Raw genomic sequence first — 19,757 nt, 5'->3', positions numbered from 1 at the left:
AAATTACCTGGCCTCTCAGCCTCAGTTTCCCCAAGGGTAAAATAAAGAACAACATATTACTCTTGGCTTAGTGTGGTGATTAAATGAGGTAATGCTCATTAAACACTTGAAACTGTACTTGGCACATACTGCACACTCAGCAAATGCTGGACCTTATTATCTGTATACCCACAGTAGTTGGCCCGGTGTAACTGTCCACAAGGGCATAAACTATGTTTTCAGAATACTGAATGTGTACTATATATGAGATGGTGGAAAAGATACCAGATATCATACCACAGCCACCAAGTTAGGCCAAGTTAGGATTACAGTCTTTACCTGTCAGCCACATCCAGGTCAGATTCCATCTTGTCCAGGCCTCTCGAGATGCTGTCAAGCTGCTCACCCTGATGATGGAGGACTTTGGCTGTATCTTCCAGATGCTTCTGGGAACAGGCCATAAGATCAGTCAGCGCCTTCTCCTTGGTCACAGGGCGGTGTGATCCTTGAATAGCAGCTTCTGACTGGGACAGTAGCAACTCTCTCCAGAAATGCTCGATAATGCTGAAAACAACATTTCGACTAGGCTGAAAGGAACTGAACCAGTGTTTGATGTGGTCCTTTTCCAGGATGGTGATAGAACTGAATATAAAATGAGAAGCCTCTTTCTTGATCTCAATTATACTGGAAAGGGGAAAGTTGACAAGAATTTCTCCAGTTTTATCAGTCATAAATTTTAGTGAGCGAGAAGTTAATGAAATCTTTCCAGGGACCCATTGCTTCTTAAGTTCTAAATAATAGGAACACGGCCAGGTGTGGACACAGATGTCTCTGCTCATCTGGTTCCTAGGTTGGTTTGTACCACGGCCAAGGTCACTCTGCATCTGAAGGAAAAGGGAAAAATTAGTGGGTGGGTAAGGCTAAAATGGGTCATCACTCTTGACACTAGGACACTGATAGCACACCAGAGACTCTAGTATGTGGCCAGACCCTTGCCTGGCAAGTGCTCTCATACCACCTGTGACAGGCAGGATGAAGACTCAGCAGAGAAGTGGGGGCTAGGGCCAGACTTATGCTTGTCCCAAAGCAGCAAGGTCCCCAGGGGCTCATTAGGACTAGGGGCTAGAGCTGGATGTGATCAAAGGAAGAAAATCACTGGAAGCCACCACCCCAGGATTCTTCACTGGGACACCATTTCAGTGTGATGACCTCTATCTCTACACACTCTTCACAAATTTCTAAACTAACGTTCACCTTTTGAAATTTTTATAATTTACTTAATTTCATAAAGAAAATAATCTTACAAACTTTTACCCTCTTGTAATCTCAACTAACTTTACAGTTCTACATAATTATACAATTATATGTACATAATTTTATATAGTTTTAAATAGTTATATGCAATAAAGTATACTATTAATATCTACAGTTTGCATTTATCAATGCATTTTTTTGGCCAAGCTCATGGCATGTGGAAGTTCCTAGGCTAAGGAATGAACCTGCACCACAGCACTTACCCAAGCCACAGCAATGACAATGTTGGATCCCTAAGCTGCTGAGCCATGAAAGAACTCCTATCAATGCATTTTAAAATGTCTTGAAGGTAGTGGTCTAAGATGGCAGAATAGCAGGATGAAAGGCTCACCTACTCACAAATACATTTAAAACACAAACACATGTGGAACTATTTGCACAAAATGTTTGTGAGAAACTGACAAAAGACCTCAAGATTATGTCAGAAAAAGAAAAACATCACAAAACCAGATAGGACATGAGAAAGAAGAACAAAAGAAAAAGAAGTGGGAGTTCCCATTGTGGTACATCGGAAACAAATCTGACTAGGAACCATGAGGTTGCGGGTTCGATCCCTGGCCTCGCTCAGTGGGCTAAGAATCTGGCATTGCCATGAGCTGTGGTGTAGGTCACAGACGTGGCTCAGATCTGGCATTGCTGGCGGCTATAGCTCCAATTTGACCCCTAGCCTGGGAACCTCCATATGCCACAGGTGTGGCCCTAAAAAGGACAAAAGACAAAAAAAAAAAAAGAAAGAAAGAAAAAGAAGTGGGAGTTCCTGTCATGGCACAGCGGAAATGAATCCGACTGGGAACTGTGAGGTTGTGGGTTTGATCCCTGGCCTCGCTCAGTGGGTTAAGGATCCGGCGTTGCCTTGAGCTTTGGTTTAGGTCACAGATGTGTGGCTCAGATCTGGCATTGCTGTGGCTCTGGCACAGGCCAGAGACTATAGCTCCGATTCAACCCCTAGCCTGGGAACTTCCATATGCCGTGGGTGCAGTCTTAAAAAGAGAAAAGCCAAAAAAAAAAAAAAAAAAAGGAAAAAGAAAAAACGTGAAAGGAAATGAGACAGAACCTGCTCTCCCAGGAGGGAGCTAGAAAGAGGAATAGTAGAAAGAGGAATAGCTCCTGCACCCCAGGAACTTCCCCTATCAGCCAAAAACGGAGGAGGAACTCTAGACAAATGGTGTGAAGCAGTTAAAAAAGAGACAGTCCTCCACATATGGTCAGTGGAGCAGGCAATGGGCAACTGTAGGTGGGTGCCAGCAGGTGATAGGAACTAAAACTGTGGCCTTAGAGACCAGACACAAAGGGGGACCTGGGGCCGGCTACACGAGGAAGAAACGGGTTGGCTGTGCAGAAACAGCCTGAAGGGACTAGAGTATAAGGCAACCACAATGGAGAGCATCTAAGCAGAGGCAAGCCAGTGGGGCTTAGAGACTAGACACCATTGTTTGGAGGTGCTGGAAGGAAGAGGCAGGATCCAAGTAGCCTTGTTCCCTATGCCTACTGTATTAAGCTGCAGGACACTGCCTGCTTCAGCTTGGGGAACAACTTGGTGGTAGTGGTTGCCTAGCAACAGCTGGGAGGCAGCCCCACCCTTAGGGCTACAGATTTCTTGGAGCAGGTGGAGTAACCACCTGGGAAAATAACCAAGTTCCCAGTTACTTCCAGTGGCCCCAGCATTAGTAGAGCCTAAACTGTGCCAGAAGAGATGCTGTGGCAAGGCCCATCCTCCATGAGATCAGGGAAAACAAGGCGCCTTGGCTCTGCCTAGACAATCTGCAGAGGCTTGCACTAGCAGAGCCCAATCAGTGCCAGAAGAACTGTTGGCAGCATTGCCCATGCCTGTGAGAGGTCTGCCAATGCCCACTCCCCGTCAGTCAGGGAAACACATATTCCACCCAGAGAACATGCAGAGGCTCAAGCCAGCCCCATCCAATAAGTCTCAGAAGAGCTGCCAGGGGCAGCACCCATTCCTGTGAGAGGGCTCTTGTTGCCCACTCTCTGACAGAGCTGCAGGCTGCCCAACTGGAGAAAAGCACAAGATACAGGGTCCCTGCCAGGGACCCTGCCAAGGCCCATGTCAGCGGTACTTGTTCCACACCAAGGGAGCCAGTGGAGGTACATTAACCTACATTCCTATCTGCAGGGCTAAAGAGAGCACTCCCACCAGAAGCAAGGCAGGGGGAGAGATCTCCAGAAACACACATCCTGAAGCTACAGGAGAGACTTTTAGCAACAATTAGGGAGAAGCCCCCTGCCCCTGAGGCTTTAGAGAGAGATCCCTAGAGTGGTCAAGCAAGGGAAGTGCCAGCAGAACAGTGGCATCTGCTCCTATACCTACAGAGAGCAGTCCCTAGAGCCTTCCTGGCAAAGCGAGGGGTGTCAAGAGAAACTGCTGACATTGTAAGCTACGAAAAATAGCCCTCTAAGCTAACTGACAGCAAGAAGAGCTGTAAGAGACACTGGTATATCCATGAGCTACAAAAGCAATTCTTTGAATGGTGAAACACTGCCACCTGCCTCACAGACTTATCCCTAGCAGCCACAAGCTACAGAAGTGTGATACCACTGCTCTCAACATATCCTCTGGGTACAAATAACTTCGAACACCACTGAGAACTCCAGGACTGGGCACTTGATTTGGCATCTGTATACTAACCGGTCTAGGGGACAATAAATAGAAAGGTAGACACTATGCTATGACAAAGAAACAGCATTCAGACAAAGAAACAAGACAGAAACACACAAAAACCTCTAAATGATGAGGAGATGGGCAATTCACCTGAAAAAGAATTCAGAGTGATGATAGTAAAGACTGACCCAAGATCTTGGAAAAAGAATGGAGACACAAATTGACAACTTGAAAGAGATGACTGACAAAGAGCTGGAGGATTTAAAAAGCAAGATGAAGAGCACAATAGCTGAAATGAAAAATGATCTAGAATGAACCAACAGCAGGCTAACAGGGGCAGAAGAACGAAGTGACGTGGAAGACAGAGTGGTGGAAATCACTGCTACAGAAAAGGATAAAGAAAAAAGAATTAAAAAAAAAAACTGAGGAGAGCTTGAGAGACCCCTGGAACGACAATAAATGAACCAACATTTGCATCATATGGTTCCAGAGGAGAGAGAAAGGGCCAGAGAAAATATTTGAAGAGATTATAACCCAAAAGTTCCCAAATATGGGAGAGGAAAAACTCACTCAAGTGGAAGAAGCACAGAGAATTCCATACAAAATAAGCCCAAGAAGAAACACAGCAAGAGGCATACTAATAAAACTGAAAAAAGAATTCAAAGAAAAAATATTAAGAGCCACAAATCAAATCAAATATAAGGAATCTTCTACTAGGACAACAGCTGATCTTTCAGAGGAAACTCTACAAGCCAGAAGGGAGTGGTAAATATATTTGAGGTGATGAAGAGGAGGAACCTAGGAACAAGAATAGCCTACCCAGCAAAGCTCTCATTCAGATTTGATGGAGAGATCAAGAGCTTTACAGGTAAGTAGAAGCTAAGAGAATTCAGTACCTCCAAACCAGGTCTACATCAACGACTAAAGGAACTTTAAGCAGAAAAGGAAAAGCACAATTAGAAACAAGACTATGACAAATGAAAAAGCTCACTGGTAAAGGCAAAGATAAAATAAAAGTAGGAAATCACCCGTCGACAAATATATCTAAACTAGCAAGCATGAGAAGGCGAGAGAGCAACTGCTGAACATTGAAAATACATTTGAAATTAAGGGACCAGCAAGGAGAAACAAGTCTGCACACATACAGATGGACATATCAAAGTATAATGGGAACCACAAATCAAATAACTATAATGGTCACACACATAGAAAAGAAAAAGCAAGCCAAATATAACACTAGTAAGATGGTCAGCTAATCATAAGAAAAGACAACAAAAAGAGGAAGGGAAGAAAAAAGACCCAAAATAGCAATCCAAAAAAATTAAGTAAATGACATTAAGTGCATACTTATCCATAATTACACTGAACTTGAATGCATTAAATGCTCCAACGAAAAGATAGAGTGGCCGAATGGATTCAAAAACAAGACCCATATACATGTTGCCTAGGGAGACCCACTTCAGATTTAAGGACACATTCAGACCTAAAGTGAAGGTATGGAAGAATATATTACACGCCAATGGAAATTATCGAAAAGCGGCAGTAGCAAAACTCCTATCAGACAAAATAGATTATAAAATAAAGAAGGTCACAAGAGACAAAGAAGGACATTAATAATGATTAAAGGATCAATCCAAGAAGCAGAAATAACAATTGTAAATATATATGCACCCAACATAGGAGCACCACATATATAAGGCAACTACTAACAGCCATAAAAGGAGAAATGGATAGTAAGACAATAATAGTGGGGACTTTAACACCCCACTTACAGCAATGGACAGATCATCCAGACAGAAAATCCAGGAGGAACCACAGGCCTTAAATGATACACTAGACCAAACAGACTTAGTGCTATAAGACTTTCGACCGCAAAGCAGCAGAATACACTTTCTTCTTTCTCAAGTGCACATGGAACACTCTCCAGGATAGGTCACATCTGGGGCCACAGATCAAGCCTTGGTAAATTTTTTAAAATTGAAATTATTTCCACATTTTCTCTGACCACAACGCTATACGACTAGAAATCAACCACAAGAACAACAACAACAAAAGAACAACAGCAAAAAAAAGCACAAACTCATGGAAACTAAACAATATGCTACTAAACAACCAATGGATCATTGAAGCAATCAAAGAGGAGATGAAAAGATACTTAGAAACAAATGACAATGAAGATACAATAATCCAAAACCCACAGGACATAGCAAAAGCAGTTCTGACAGGGAAGGTTATAGCAATACAATCTTATCTCGGGAAAGAAGAAAAAACTCAAACAACCTAACCTCACACCTTAAACATCTAGAGGAGGAAGAACAGACAAGGCCCACCATTAGTAGAAGGAAAGAAATCACAATTAGAGCAGAAATTAATAACACAGAGACAAAACAATTGAAAAGATCGGGGAAAGCAAAAGTTGGCTCTTTGAAAGGGATCGATAAAAACTGAGAAACTTTTAGCCAGACTCATCAAGAAAAAAAGGGAGAGGGTCCAAATCCATAAAATTAGAAGTGGAAAAGAAGTTACAACTGGCACACAGAAATACAAAGGATCATGAGAGACTACTACCAGCAACTCCATGCCAATAAAATGGACAACGTGGAAGAAATGGACAGATTCTTACAATGGTACAACCTACCAACACTGAACTAGGAAGAAACAGAAAATATGAATAGACCAATCACAAGTGCTGAAATTGAAAATGTGATTTAAAAACTTCCCAATAACAAGCTTGGGGTTAACAGATGCAGACTGTTGCCTTCGGGATGGATTAGCAATGGGGTCCTGCTATGTAGCACTGGGAACTCTGTATAGTCACTTATAATGGAACATGCAATGTGAGAAAAAAAGAATGTATCCATATATGTGCAACTGGGTCACCATGCTGTACAGTAGAAAAAAAATAATAAAAAAAATAAAATAAAAATAAAAACTTCCCAATAACAAAAGTCCAGGAACTGATGGCTTCTCAGCTGAGTTCCACCCAACATTCAGAGTAGACTTAACACCTATTCTTCTGAAACTTTGCCAAAAAATTTCAGAGGAAGGAACACACCCAGTTTCATTCTGTGAAGCCACCATCACCCTGATACCAAAACCAGACAAAGACACCACAAAAAAAAAAAAAAAAAAAAGAAAATTACAGGCCAGTATCACTGATAAACATGGATGCAAAAGCCCTCAACAAATTATCAGCAAACTGCATACAAATATACATTAAAAAAGATCATTTGGAGTTCCTGTCGTGGCTCAGTGGTTAATGAATCTGACTAGGAACCATGAGGTAATGGGTTCGATTCCTGACCTCGCTCAGTGGGTTAAGGATCCGGCATTGCCATGAGCTGTGGTGTAGGCCACAGACGCGGCTCGGATCCCGCGTTGCTGTGGCTCTGGCGTAGGCCGGTGGCTACAGCTCCGATTGGACCCCTATCCTGGGAGCCTCCATATGCCATGGGTGCGGACCTAGAAAAGACAAAAAAAACAAAAAGATCATACGCCATGATCAAGTAGGGTTTATCCCAGGGATGCAAGGATTCTTCAACACCTACAAAACTATCAATGTGATACACCACATCAACAAACTGAAAAAAAACATAGGATCATCTCAATAGATGCAGAAAAAGCTCTTGACAAAGTTCAATACCCATTTCCGATAAAAACTCTTCACAGAGTGGGCACAGAGGGGAGCTACCTCAGTATAATAAAAGTCATTTTAGAAAAAACCCACGACTAACATCATTCTCAATGGTGACAAACTGAAAGCATTTCCACTAAGATCAGCAACAAGACAAGGATGCCCACTCTCACCAATGTTATTCAACATAGGTTTGGAAGTCCTAGCCATGGCAATCAGAGAAGAAAAAGAAATAAAACAAATCCAAATTAGAAAAGAAGAAGTAAAACTATCATTCTTTGCAGATGACATGATACTATACCTAGAAAACTCTAAAAGACGCTAACAGAAAACTATTAGAGCTCCCAATGAATTTGGTAAAGTCGCAGGATACAAAATTAATACACAGAAAGAGACTGCATTTCTACCTACTAACAATGAAAGATCAGAAAGAGAAATTAGGGAAACCATCCCATTTACCAGCATATCACAAACAATAAAATACCTAGGAATAAGCCTACCTAAATAGATAAAAGACTTGTACTCTGAAAACTATAAGATGCTGATGAAAAAAATCAAAGAAGACACAAATAGTTGGGCAGATATATCATGTTCTTGGATTGGAAGAATCAATATAGTCAAAATGACAATACTACCTAAGGCAATCTATACATTCAGTCAATGCAGTCCCTATCGAATTACCAATGACATTCTTTACAGAACTAGAACAAAATATTTTAAAATTTGTATGGAAACACAAAAGACCTCAAATAGCCAAAGCAATACTGAAAAGAAAAAAACAGAACTGGAGGAATCAGTGTCCCTGACTTGTGACTTTACTACAAAGTTACAGTCATCAACCAGTAGTACTTTTGTGCAGTAGTACTGCACAAAAACAGAAATAGAGGTCAATGGAACAGCATAGAAAGCTCAGAATTAAACCCAAGCACCTATGGTCAATTAACCTCTGGAAAAGGAGGAAAGAGCATACAGTGGAGAACAGACAGCCTCTTCAATAAATGGTGTTGGGAAAACCGGACAACCACATGTAAGAGAATGAAATCAGAACATTTTCTAACACCATACACAAAAATAACTCAAAATGGATCAAAGACCTAAATGTAAATTCAGATACTATAAAACTCCTAGAGGAAAACATAGGCAGAGCACTCTTTGACATAAATCAAAGCAACATCCTGCTTGACCCACCTCCTAGAATAATGACAATAAAAACACAAACCAATGGGATCTAATTAAACCCAAATGCTTTTGTATAGCAATGGAAACCATTAAAAAAGAAATGAAAAGACAATCCACAGAATGGGTGGAAAGTCTTTGCCAATGACTCAAACAACAAAGGTTTAACCTCCAAAATATACAAATAACTCAACAACAAAAAAACAAAGAACCCAACTGAAAAATGGGCTGAAGACCTAAATAGACATTTCTCCAAAGACCTATAGATGACCCAAAGGCACATGAAAAAAATGCTCAATATCACTAATTTTTTATTAGAGAAATGCAAATCAAAGCAACAGTGAATTACCACCTCATACCAGTTAAGAGTGGCCATCATTAACAAGTCAAAAAACAACAAATGCTGGATGAGAATGTAAATTGGTACAACCATGATGGAAATAACCAAAATGCCCACTGGCAGATGAATGGATGAAGAAGATGTGGTACATATACACAATGGACTACTACTCAGCCATAAAAAAGGACAACATAATGCCATTTTCACCAACATGGAACTAGAGACCTTCAGAGTATGTGAAGTAAGTCAGAAAGAGAAAGATATACATCATATGATATCACTTATATGTAGAGTCTAAAATATGGCACAAATGATCTACCTACAACACAGAAATAGATCATGGACATGGAGGACAGGCTTGTGTTTGCCAGGGGGAGGGGAAGGGAGAGGGAGGGGGATGGATTAGATTAGCAGATAAAGACTGCTATATTTGGAATGGATGGGCAATGGGATCCTGCTGTATAGCACAGGGAACTATATCCAATCACTTGTGATGGAACAGGATGGAGGGTAATGTGAGAAACAAAAGGTATACATATGTATAATTGGGTCACACTGCTGTACAGTAGAAATTGGCAGAACACTGTAAATCAACTATAATTGAAAAAAAGCCATGAATGGCAGATTTGAAAAAATTGTTGTAGAAGACTTAGTCCAAACCTCTCATTGCACAGGTAAAGAATACAAGTCCAAGAAAGGATGAAGACCTTGTACAAGGTCAAACCACAAGCTCATGACATTAACCTGGCTAGAATTAGGCCTGATAATACCTAGTTCAATGCTTCTCCAATTAGAGGTCCACTTGCAATATGGCCTGCCTACCTGCCCTCCTTCTGTCCTTCTTCCCCTTACCCCTTCCCTTCTCTCTCTCTTAAGCAGGTGGACACACACACACAATTTAAATATGATGTGATTTCAACTATAAAAACAGGCGAAAAAATAACAGCCCTGAAAATAATTGAAAAGCGTGGACTTTCACAGAATAGGTATAAGAATTCTCTGCATTTGGTTAACAAGTTTTAAGCCATGCTGGGCTGTAAGTACAAAAGAAACAATGACACAGACCTTGGCTCATGGAGCTTAGAGTCCACTGGAATTCTATAAACTTCCTCAATGACTTATATTCTAAAGACTCAAACTCTTCAATGTAATTACTGTACCAGACACCAAATCAAGCAACACGGGGCTGGATAGCAAAAAAAAAAAAAAAAAAAAAATGCAGTACCTGCACCTAAACAGCTTTCATTGAATTGAGAAGGCAGGTTAAATCCCTGGTCTCACTCAGTGGGTTAAAGGTCCAGCATTGCCACAAGCTGTGATGTAGGTCTGGGGTGTGGCTCAGATCTGGCATTGCTGTGGCTATGCCCTAAGCCTCAGGCTGTGGCTCTGATTTGACCCCTAGCCTGGGAACTTCCATATGCCACAGGAAGACAAAAACAAAACAAAACAACCCCAAAGTTCAGGCCTGCAGGCATAAGGAATGCAAAGAAGGCTTAATAGGACAATAACAGCAGTCTAATTGGTCACCCACTACTGCTACCACAATATTCTTTCCAGAGTAAGAGGGGCCCGACCCAGCCCTCAACCTCTCTCATCCTCTCCCTCGTTTGTGAAGCTAAGTACATTTACTGTACTTATTAAATAGTAGGATGACCACTTGTTATTTGACTGCAAGCTCTCAAAGGGAAATGGCTGCATTTTATTCATAATTCTAATTCAGGAAATACTTTGTGACAAAATGAATGGAACAGACACTCATAGTTTATGGTATCTGTCCAGCCGTGAACCTCGGCACAGCTGAGGTCAATGCTTAGGCAGGCCTCATCCTACTGTTGAGTCCTACCCATGGCAGCCTTAATTAAATACTGTACCATATATTAATCAGAGTGGTTGATGAAGTAGTTTGGGAAAATTCACCAAAGCCAAGATGGTACAGAAACAAGGTGTGGACATTAGTGGGAAGGAATTCTCTATAGTGTTTCTTCACCGCTTATATCAGTTTCTTGTAACTGTGAGCAATGTCTCCCTCCTGTTTTGAGAGAAAATCTGTGGCCTGACCAGGATAATAAAGCAGTGTCCCCTTGGAGGCAAGGGTTAGGCAGGTTTACCAGTAAGCCCATCATAAGCTATGACACAAACCCATAGTGTCTGCAGTGTCCACCTGGGCCCTCAGAACTTGGAGGGCAAGGAGAAGAGATGCACACACAAGGACTGCTGTGCCATGCAGTATAACAGGCCTTTTCTGAGTCTCCTGTCTTCTGCCACATCTACAAAACTGTGACAGGCTCACCTTTTAGTCCAAGAGTCTCAGACCCTTCACAGTTTCTGACAGTGATGTGTACTGCAAAGATCATTTTTCTTCTGGGTATGGATTCTTCATACCAGAATCTATTTAAATATTTGGGAGGCAAACTCCGTTATCTCACTCTATCAATTCATAACACCCTTGGATGTTTTTACTTGACTTAAGGGAATTATCAAAATTTTCCCCCAAATTTTAATTCATTTTAAAAATAAGTACATGAAATGTTCAGAAATAGTAAGTCAGAATGGTGTTATAATTGAGGAGTTCCACTGAGGGGGGACTCTGTGCTGCTGATAATGTTCCATTTCTTGCCCTGGGTGTCCTCATTTTGCGATAATTCAAGATTTGTACATTTTCTATTCTTATGATTTGTTCATTTTTCTGCATTAAGACTTCAATGAAGGACTTACTAAATATTAACAATATAAAATTGCATTAAAAATTAATAATAAATGTACATGACAGATATACCAAAACTATATTTCAGCTAGGTATTACAATTTCAAAACCATTTGAAATCATTGCCTTAGGCAGCTGCATAAAGCTTAGAAGGCTACACCACAAGCCTTTCATACAGATAATGTCAGGTATTCCCACTCATCTGTGTGTGACCACTGACTACTCAGCGCTTCTGACTCTACTTCCTGATCTGTAAATGGGAATAATAATTTTATCTATCCCACACTACAGCTGAAAGGCTTAACTGAACTGGTGTGTGAAAGATGCCTAGAAGAGATTTAATACCTAATATATGCTGTATGTAATAAATGCTACGAAGTAACTATAGAACTAATATAGCTTATCTATCGGGAATGTGAAGTGTCTACAAGTTTTCTCTTGATTCCATTTCTTTAATGACTGCTAGGACATTACCACACTCAGAACCTGCCACTTTGGTTTCATTAGTTTTCACCATCTGATCAGAGTTGGCTATAGATAGCAGGTGTCCACAAAAACAAACAAACAAACAGGACACTGAAAAAGTGGAAAGTAAAAGGAACAATGAGGCTGGAAAAAGTGGAAAGTAAAAGGAACAATGAGGCTGGTATACACAAAATTAAGATGCCAGGTTAAATCAAAACAACTTGATTCCATTACAAGACAAATTAACTCCTATGGTGATGGGACTGAAATACTTATCAAGTGCATTCTAGCACTTCTCTTAATCACAAGAGTAAGGGCTGGCCCAAACTTCCTAGATATGCATATATGCCAAATAACTCCTGTTGCTTGGTACTACAAATAAGTCCAGTTTACCAGCTCTGATAATTACCAATACTTGAAATTTGGACAAGCATAAAAAAACTTTGCCATATTAAGTGTGAGAATTTTGTCACCACTACAAAATAAGATATGGGACTTAGAAGTCATAAATATAAAGATGTCAGGGCTGGAGGGACCACAGAGATCATCTATCCAAACTCACTTCAATCTACAGATGAATAAGCATAGCTCTAAAAGCTTCTAGAAGTTCCTGAAGGAGTCCATTCTCCTTCAGGAATATTAGCATCTTCAAGTGTTTTGTTTGAGCATCAATTTTGAGAAAGTAATACCCTTCGGACCTACATACTTAAAGAGACACAACAATAGTGCAGAGACCAAATGGGTATAGAAAGGGACAAAATGTATTCAGTTAAAGATAAGCACTAATAAGATTGCACTTGCACTGAAGAGCAAAAATAGTAAGTGATAAGAATATTCTAGAAGAGACTGCTACAGATTAAGACTATAAGGAAGACAAGCCTCCTACTTAAAGAATGTAGTAGGACCAGAGCAAGAAAAAGCAGACTTTCTGCTCTCAGATCTGGTAGTACCTTCTTGTGCATCAGCAGGCATGACCACCCTGGGTCACAGTGAAATCTGAGGCTTCTGGGGTCAGAAACTTGCCCAAGGAGACATGAACCCAAGAATCCATCTTCTTAGCCAACATGATGATGAATTCCAGACCAAGGGGAATCTCAACACTAAAAACACATTGAACAAACAACCAACCTCATATTCCAACTTAGCAGGGCTCTGTGAAGAAGCCAGGAAATCCATGCTCTTACGTCACTGGAAAGCTAACGAAGATCTCCTCAGCTGTTTAAAACTCTTGACCTTTAGTACAGAAAACTGGTGACATCTTCCTGAGGGGCTTTATCTGTGAACTCTCTGCCAAGTTCTCCTGGCACACATTGGGATCATGTGGAAGTTCACTGCATGGGGCAGAGCAGCTGGAAGGATGCCTTTCCTCTGTAACAATGGTTCACACTGGACAAAAGGAACTGTGTAAAGCCAAAATGTCTTCAGACCCTTCTCCCAAGTGAAAAGAACCCTCACCCAAGCACTCTTAAACAGATATAAAACAGACTGGGGCCTCTCACAGCAAAGGGAGGCAAGGAAGATGCAGACCTTCAGTTTGTTGTGATTGAGACACCTACAGTCCCCCATGAGCTGTGAGGTCCCTAGCGAGTCACCAGTACAACCTGCTAGCATCGTTCTGCCATGAGGCCACTCAGCAGTCATTCAGACGTGAGTAACAAAGTTTTTTACTCTCAGAATTAGAGGGCAACTATCCCCATCAATTTAGCCATGGTTTTCAGTGTTTCCAAGTCCAAGACAAATGTCAAAGGCAAGGTACGTTGGGCCTCAGTCACTGCAGTGTGCCCCCAGCTCTGGTCTGCCCCTAAAACCAGGTGGAACCTGATCCTCCCAGCTGAAGCTAGCCTCCTACCACTTGGCTACACCCTGGCTGCCATAAACCATCCCCAATTCCCCCAAGAGAGTTGAGGCAGGGCCATATCTTGTTCACCACTACTCCACATGGTTTGAGAGTTTGATTTAGCATGGAAATTGAATTTACATTGACAATTGCCTGACCCGAGTTGTATTCCTGAGTATGTACTCTGGGAGGTATTCCTTGAACACTGAGTGAGATTACACACAAATTCCCCAAAGAATTACTGAGTGTGGCATTGCAGCATTCAAGGAACTACACTGTAGTTCCAACTCCAGCTCTACTGCAAACTTTATGACTGTGGAAAAGTTACGTCATCTTCTGGGCCTCTATCAGTTCTAAATTATTCCAAAATCCAAAAAGAGAAAAGAGGAAAGACGTTTTAAAAGAAGAATCAACACACTTCTTATTATCATACTATATACAAAAAAATATAAGAAAAATAATCACTGAGTTCATGTCTTGGAGCAGCAGAAACAAATCTGACTAGGAACCATGAGGTTGCTGGTTCGATCCCTGGCCTTACTCAGTGGGTTAAGGATCTGGTGTTGCCATGAGCTGTGGTGTAGGTCGCAGATGTGGCTTGGAGCTGGTGTTGCTGTGGCTCTGCTGTAGGCCGGCACCAACAGCTCCGATTAGACCCCTAGCCTGGGAACCTCCATATGCTGTGGGTGCAGCCCTAAAAAGACAAAATACAGGAAAAAACAAAACAAAACAAAACAAAAACCATGAAAAATAATCAGGTCTGACAAATACCAAGGAAAATGGAAAAGGACACACCTGTGGCCACAACTTTTCCTACCACAGATTGCCATGGCAGCTTTCCCAAGAGACCAAAATAAACGAGGATTAAGTACAAAGGCCAATGTGAGAACAACCTTCCCATGTGCATTACCCACATTACCTACCAACACTGAGGACACACATATCACACCTGTCTCTGGGTGTCCTGCCTTTCCTCTGGTCTCCACGTATAGTTTGCTGGAAGCAATAACCCTAGTCCCTCAAAGACCAAGCTCTAGTGCTCTTGATCCCAACCTACAGCAACAATGTCTCTATCCCTCTACCCTAGGAGAGGGTGTGTTTTTGTTTTGTTTTGTTTTTGCTAAGAGTCAGGTAGTAAACATTTTAGGCTTTGTAAGCATATGGTCTCTACTAAACTATTCTGCTTTTGTAGAGTAGAAGCAGCCAGTGACAATACAGAAACAAAGGGATGCAGCTGCTCCAGTAAAATTTCATTTATAAAACAGGTGGCAGCCAGACTTGGCCCATGGGCAATAGTTTACCAACCCTTGTCCTAGATCATCTCATCAATTTACACATACGCTCTAAGAACACCTTAAAACACCCTCCCCACATCCTCACAGTCCTCTCTACTCACTGCTCCTCCAATAGACTCTAACTGCCTCACTGGGCTTGCCCCACCCCCCAGCCACCACCCAGGAACCTCCCTTTCAAGACAGGGTCCCCACCACTCACTGACACTTCTCTGTTCAGGCCTCCAGATGGCCAAATCCAAAGCCCACATCTATTCAACATAACTCTTCCCCTCCTGAGAGACATCACATCTTAGCTTCCTAGATACCATGCTCCCCTGGTCTCCCACCCCCTGAGAGCCTGTTTTCAGTCTCTTCTGCTGCTTCTTACTCTCCTATCTAACTGCTAAATCCTGGAATGACCAGGTCACAATCTGGGTCCCCTTAATACTTCTCCTAAGAGAGTCAAAACCGTTTCATGGTGCTAAATATTACCTCCACACTGCTACCTCCCAAACTTTCCCTCCAGCCCAGACTATCTGGGACTTGGGTAGTGACTGGGTGTCTCCACCTGACCATCTATCAGGCATTCCCAACTTAGCAAGCCCCTTCATCTGCTCCTGCATCTTCTAGGTGAGTACTCCTGAGTACCTTCCTCCTTACCCCTCTCAACAATCCGTCAGCAAGTCCTGGCAATTGTATCTCATATCGGCCCTCTGCACCTCCCACCCCCACAGCCACAGCACTGGGCAATGTTGTCATTACTCTCCTGGGAAACTTCTCAAATGGCCTCCTTGTTTCACTTTGCCCCCATCACCCATTCTCTGTACATCAGCCAATGTGACAGTCAAAAAACAATATAGAAAATGTCACTCTTCTGCTAAAACTCTTTCCCACGTACCTCAAGTAAAGTCCAAAGTCCCCGCCCTAGCCATGCAGGCTTTACCAACTACAGCCTCACCACTCTGCAACCCCCTCTCTGCTCTGCTCTATTCCTGTCTCAGGGCACCCCACCTGCTGCTCCTGTGACTCTGCATGACCAATTTCACCTCACTCTCCAGTTCCACTCTAGTGTCATCCTCTCCCGTTCACTGACCACAGCACTCACCACAACTCCAAAGAGCCTGTGAATGTTCTTACACGTTGACCACCTCGGTCAAAACATTGAAGAAAGTAAACACCACAAGTAATATGCCTTGTGCACAATACTGACACATCACAGGAATCCCAGAAATATGTTGAGTGAACCACAAATCATATGAAGTGAAAATATCAACTGTGTCCATTGTGGACAGTTTTCTTCTTTCTACATGCTGAACTAGGTCTCTACTCTATGCTAAGTTTCGGGACTCCTTATTTGGTCATCACCTGCTGTAACCTGGAACCCATATCTCCCAGTGAAAATGCTTGTAGACTTGTGCTGACCCTGTGGACAGAGCTGAATTAGGGAGAGGAGATCATGGCAAGGCACTTCAAGAGTGATGCTTCTGGGGAAGAAATGAGTGGTCACACTGAATTTAGTATAATGGATCTCTTTTAGCTCTTCCTCAGACCTGTGCCCTGGAGTAGACTCAGTATCAAGTAAACACCCTATTTTTAGTTAATTTCCAAAGTAACAGACCAAGCAACATTTTATACAACTCCTGATGGCAAAAAGACTTAGATTCAGAACACTGGAAGCAGTGTCTCCAGGCACCAGCGGCCAGTCTTTTCCATTACCTTCACCTCCTGCTCCTCAGAGGCTCCCACTTTCAACCTGGGAGGTTCAAACGTGCTGTTTGTGGGTGTTTCATTGCAATAACACAGCCTATTCACATGGTATGCACCCCCTTTCTAAACTTTCAGGGTAGAGAACTAGGATTTTTATGTTATTCCCAATGCATTTCCTACAAAGTGCTAACTTTTAAACTCCCTTCCTGCTTTTTTTCTTTCCAGCCCTCTGTGGGGTGTGCCCCTGGGATATGACAAGGCTTAGAGCAGTGCCCTGCTCCCAGGTTCTGATTTAGGTCTGGGTGGGGCCCAGGAAAGTGCATTTCTCGTAAGTTCCCAGATGATGACAGGACTGCCATCTAGGGGCCTTGGAGGGACACACACCTGTGTTCCAGTCCCAATCCTGTTCTCACTAGTAATGTTGGAGCCTCAGGTTGTACAGTGGTGGTAATACTGCCAATATCGGAGAGCCATCATGTGGACTAGGGAAATACAGCACAGAATGCTTGTCCCAGGGGAAATGCTCAAGAAAGGAGGTCTCCCCTCCTACTCTGAGTTCAGTTGCCCCAACAATCCTGGGGAGTGTGTAGACCTGCTGGTAAAGCCCCCGCTTTCTTATGAAACTTAGTCTCAACTACATAGCTTCAGAAGCTGAATCCTGGGGTTCCTCCCAGGATGTGACCATTTGAATTTAATACTTCCCCAATGAGGCAATCTTTAAGCCATATTTCCTGAATCTTTAGACAATTACGAACATTCTGCTTCCCACAATTTTCCTATTTGCCTTCCATGATCCACACCTGCCACAACTAGAACCAAATAATTAATGAACATCTGGTCAATAATGTGGCAAAAAACTGACAGTGTATTGTTAATCTTTTTAAAAAAAGTTAAAGTTAAAGTTAAAGTTAACATATATAAAGTTAAGTTTATATATGTATATATAAACTTATACATATATAACAAAGAGACTGTGTGTGTCTGTATGTGTGTGTACAGGGAGGGAGAAAGACAGAGAAAGTGAATGAGTGCATGCCTGGAAGGATAACTCTTTATCAAGACACAAACAAAAAAAATGCTCATCTCCGGATGGGATTAAGGGTGACTCTTCTCCATTTTATCTTCCCAGTGCCTTCTAACCTTCTGCCCAGTAAAGAATTCCACAACTTGACCACAGGAGGCACAATGAGGCACACTGGGAAGGGAGCACAGCTCAAACACAATCACATAACCCCTCATACTGCTTTGCTTGCCACCAACTCTCCACCACCTGTCTCATCCTGCCCATGTTCTCAGCTCCCACTTTAGAACCCCTACCTGGACTCTCCCAAACTCATTTTCTTCCCAGTCCTCCCCTCCTCTGCCTCTCCCCACTTCTGGTCCTTGCTCTTCTCCTTCTTGTAAGTTTCATACTCCTTGAAAAGAGTACCCCCTCAAGCCCCTCTCCAAAGTTTTGAGCCCCAATATCCCCAGAATCTCCCTTACGCCACCTATAAGGCTAGATAAACAAGATTACATGTTCACTATTTAATAAAGGGGCGGTAGTTGCCTCTCCTCTTCCCTTTGGGTGTTTCCTTTGGTCAGGAAGGAAACAAATTCAAGTGTTCAGATTTCATAAGGCATTGTCACCACCTACTGACTCAGAGCTGTAAACACGTACCTCCAGAACTGAGGCAAGAGTCTCTCATTAGGCGCAGACTACACAGGTGCATCTATTTTTCCCTCAAGGAGATGAGAGAGTTCTCAACATTTCTTTCTTTTACTTCCTGTGTGTGAAATGTGGGAAGACCTACCCAGCTGTGTATTCTACTGCAGATGCCTTACATATATGTAATCTGCTCATACAGCAATGAAACTGTTTTCTTCCTTTCCATATTGATACGAGTAGGACTGTATTGGCAGGACATCTATTTCTGCAACATGCTGAGACCCTGATATGGCACCCCCACCTAAGCTCCCCTTTGATGTAACCCTATTCAGATATGTTTTTGTGCACAGCCTCATATCACCACACTTGATCCCCCACACCTTCACTCAGAAGCCTCCCTATTCCCCCAGCATCCCCTCCAGTCCCCACTATCCCCTTCAGGTCCTACCATCCTCTCTGGTCACAGCATTTCCTCCAGGTCCCCAGCAGCCCCCTAGTCCCCTAGCATCCCCACCAGGTCCCATCATCCCTTCCAGGTCCCCACTATCGCCTGAAAGTTACAGCACTCCTATAACTCCAATTCCCCTATCACCCCCCTAGGTCTCCCATCGCCCTAGTTCCCCAGCATGCCCTCCAGGGCTTCAGCATCCCCTCCAGGTCTTCAGCATCCCCTTAGACCCCCAGCTTCCCCAGGACCCCACCTTTGACCCTTGTGCCTCTCTGTTAGCCCAGCCACGTCCCACCACCTTCCTCAGTCCTTGAAGCACTGGAAAGAGGAGAGATACTCACCTCGGCAGAAGCGGCGAGAGGGACTGTGCCAAGGGACGCCTGGAAGAGCTCCGGGCACAGGCCCAGCTGCAGACTGGGGACACGACTTACCTGAGCTGCTGGGGAGGCGCGAAGACGGCGAGACTAGGGGCCAGCACCGTTCGACAATTTCTGAAACCGTACGGACCCAGAGCTGGATCACAGTCTCAGTACATTCGCTCCTGAGTCTGCCCAGGCGGGCCGCAACAAGCAGAGAGCATGCGCCCAGAGCTGGGCTCGCTGTGTTTCTGGCTC

General features: G+C 42.8%; 1 protein-coding gene across 4 annotated transcripts in view; it reads right to left on the bottom strand.

The window, feature by feature from the left end:
* Positions 1-19,732, bottom strand: part of SNAP47 (synaptosome associated protein 47) — a 110,213-nt gene extending 90,481 nt beyond the window's left edge. Inside the window, exons 1-2 of one of the 4 annotated variants that reach the window (XM_047776325.1) lie at positions 19,485-19,732; positions 319-863 (exon numbers count right to left, since the gene is read on the bottom strand). In XM_047776325.1, coding sequence (XP_047632281.1) covers positions 319-863 — 545 coding nt within the window. In that variant the 5' untranslated portion in view covers positions 19,485-19,732. Of the gene's footprint in view, positions 1-318; positions 864-13,357; positions 14,421-19,484 lie in introns of those variants that run through there. The other 3 variants (XM_047776323.1, XM_047776326.1, XM_047776322.1) reach the window with 3 other exon arrangements.
* Between the last annotated feature and the right edge of the window lie 25 nt (positions 19,733-19,757).

This window comes from Phacochoerus africanus, chromosome 4, assembly GCF_016906955.1.
Source record: "Phacochoerus africanus isolate WHEZ1 chromosome 4, ROS_Pafr_v1, whole genome shotgun sequence".
NCBI lineage: Eukaryota > Metazoa > Chordata > Mammalia > Artiodactyla > Suidae > Phacochoerus > Phacochoerus africanus.
Note: the sequence above shows the minus strand (reverse complement) of the source record. Positions and strands in the feature narration are given on the sequence as shown.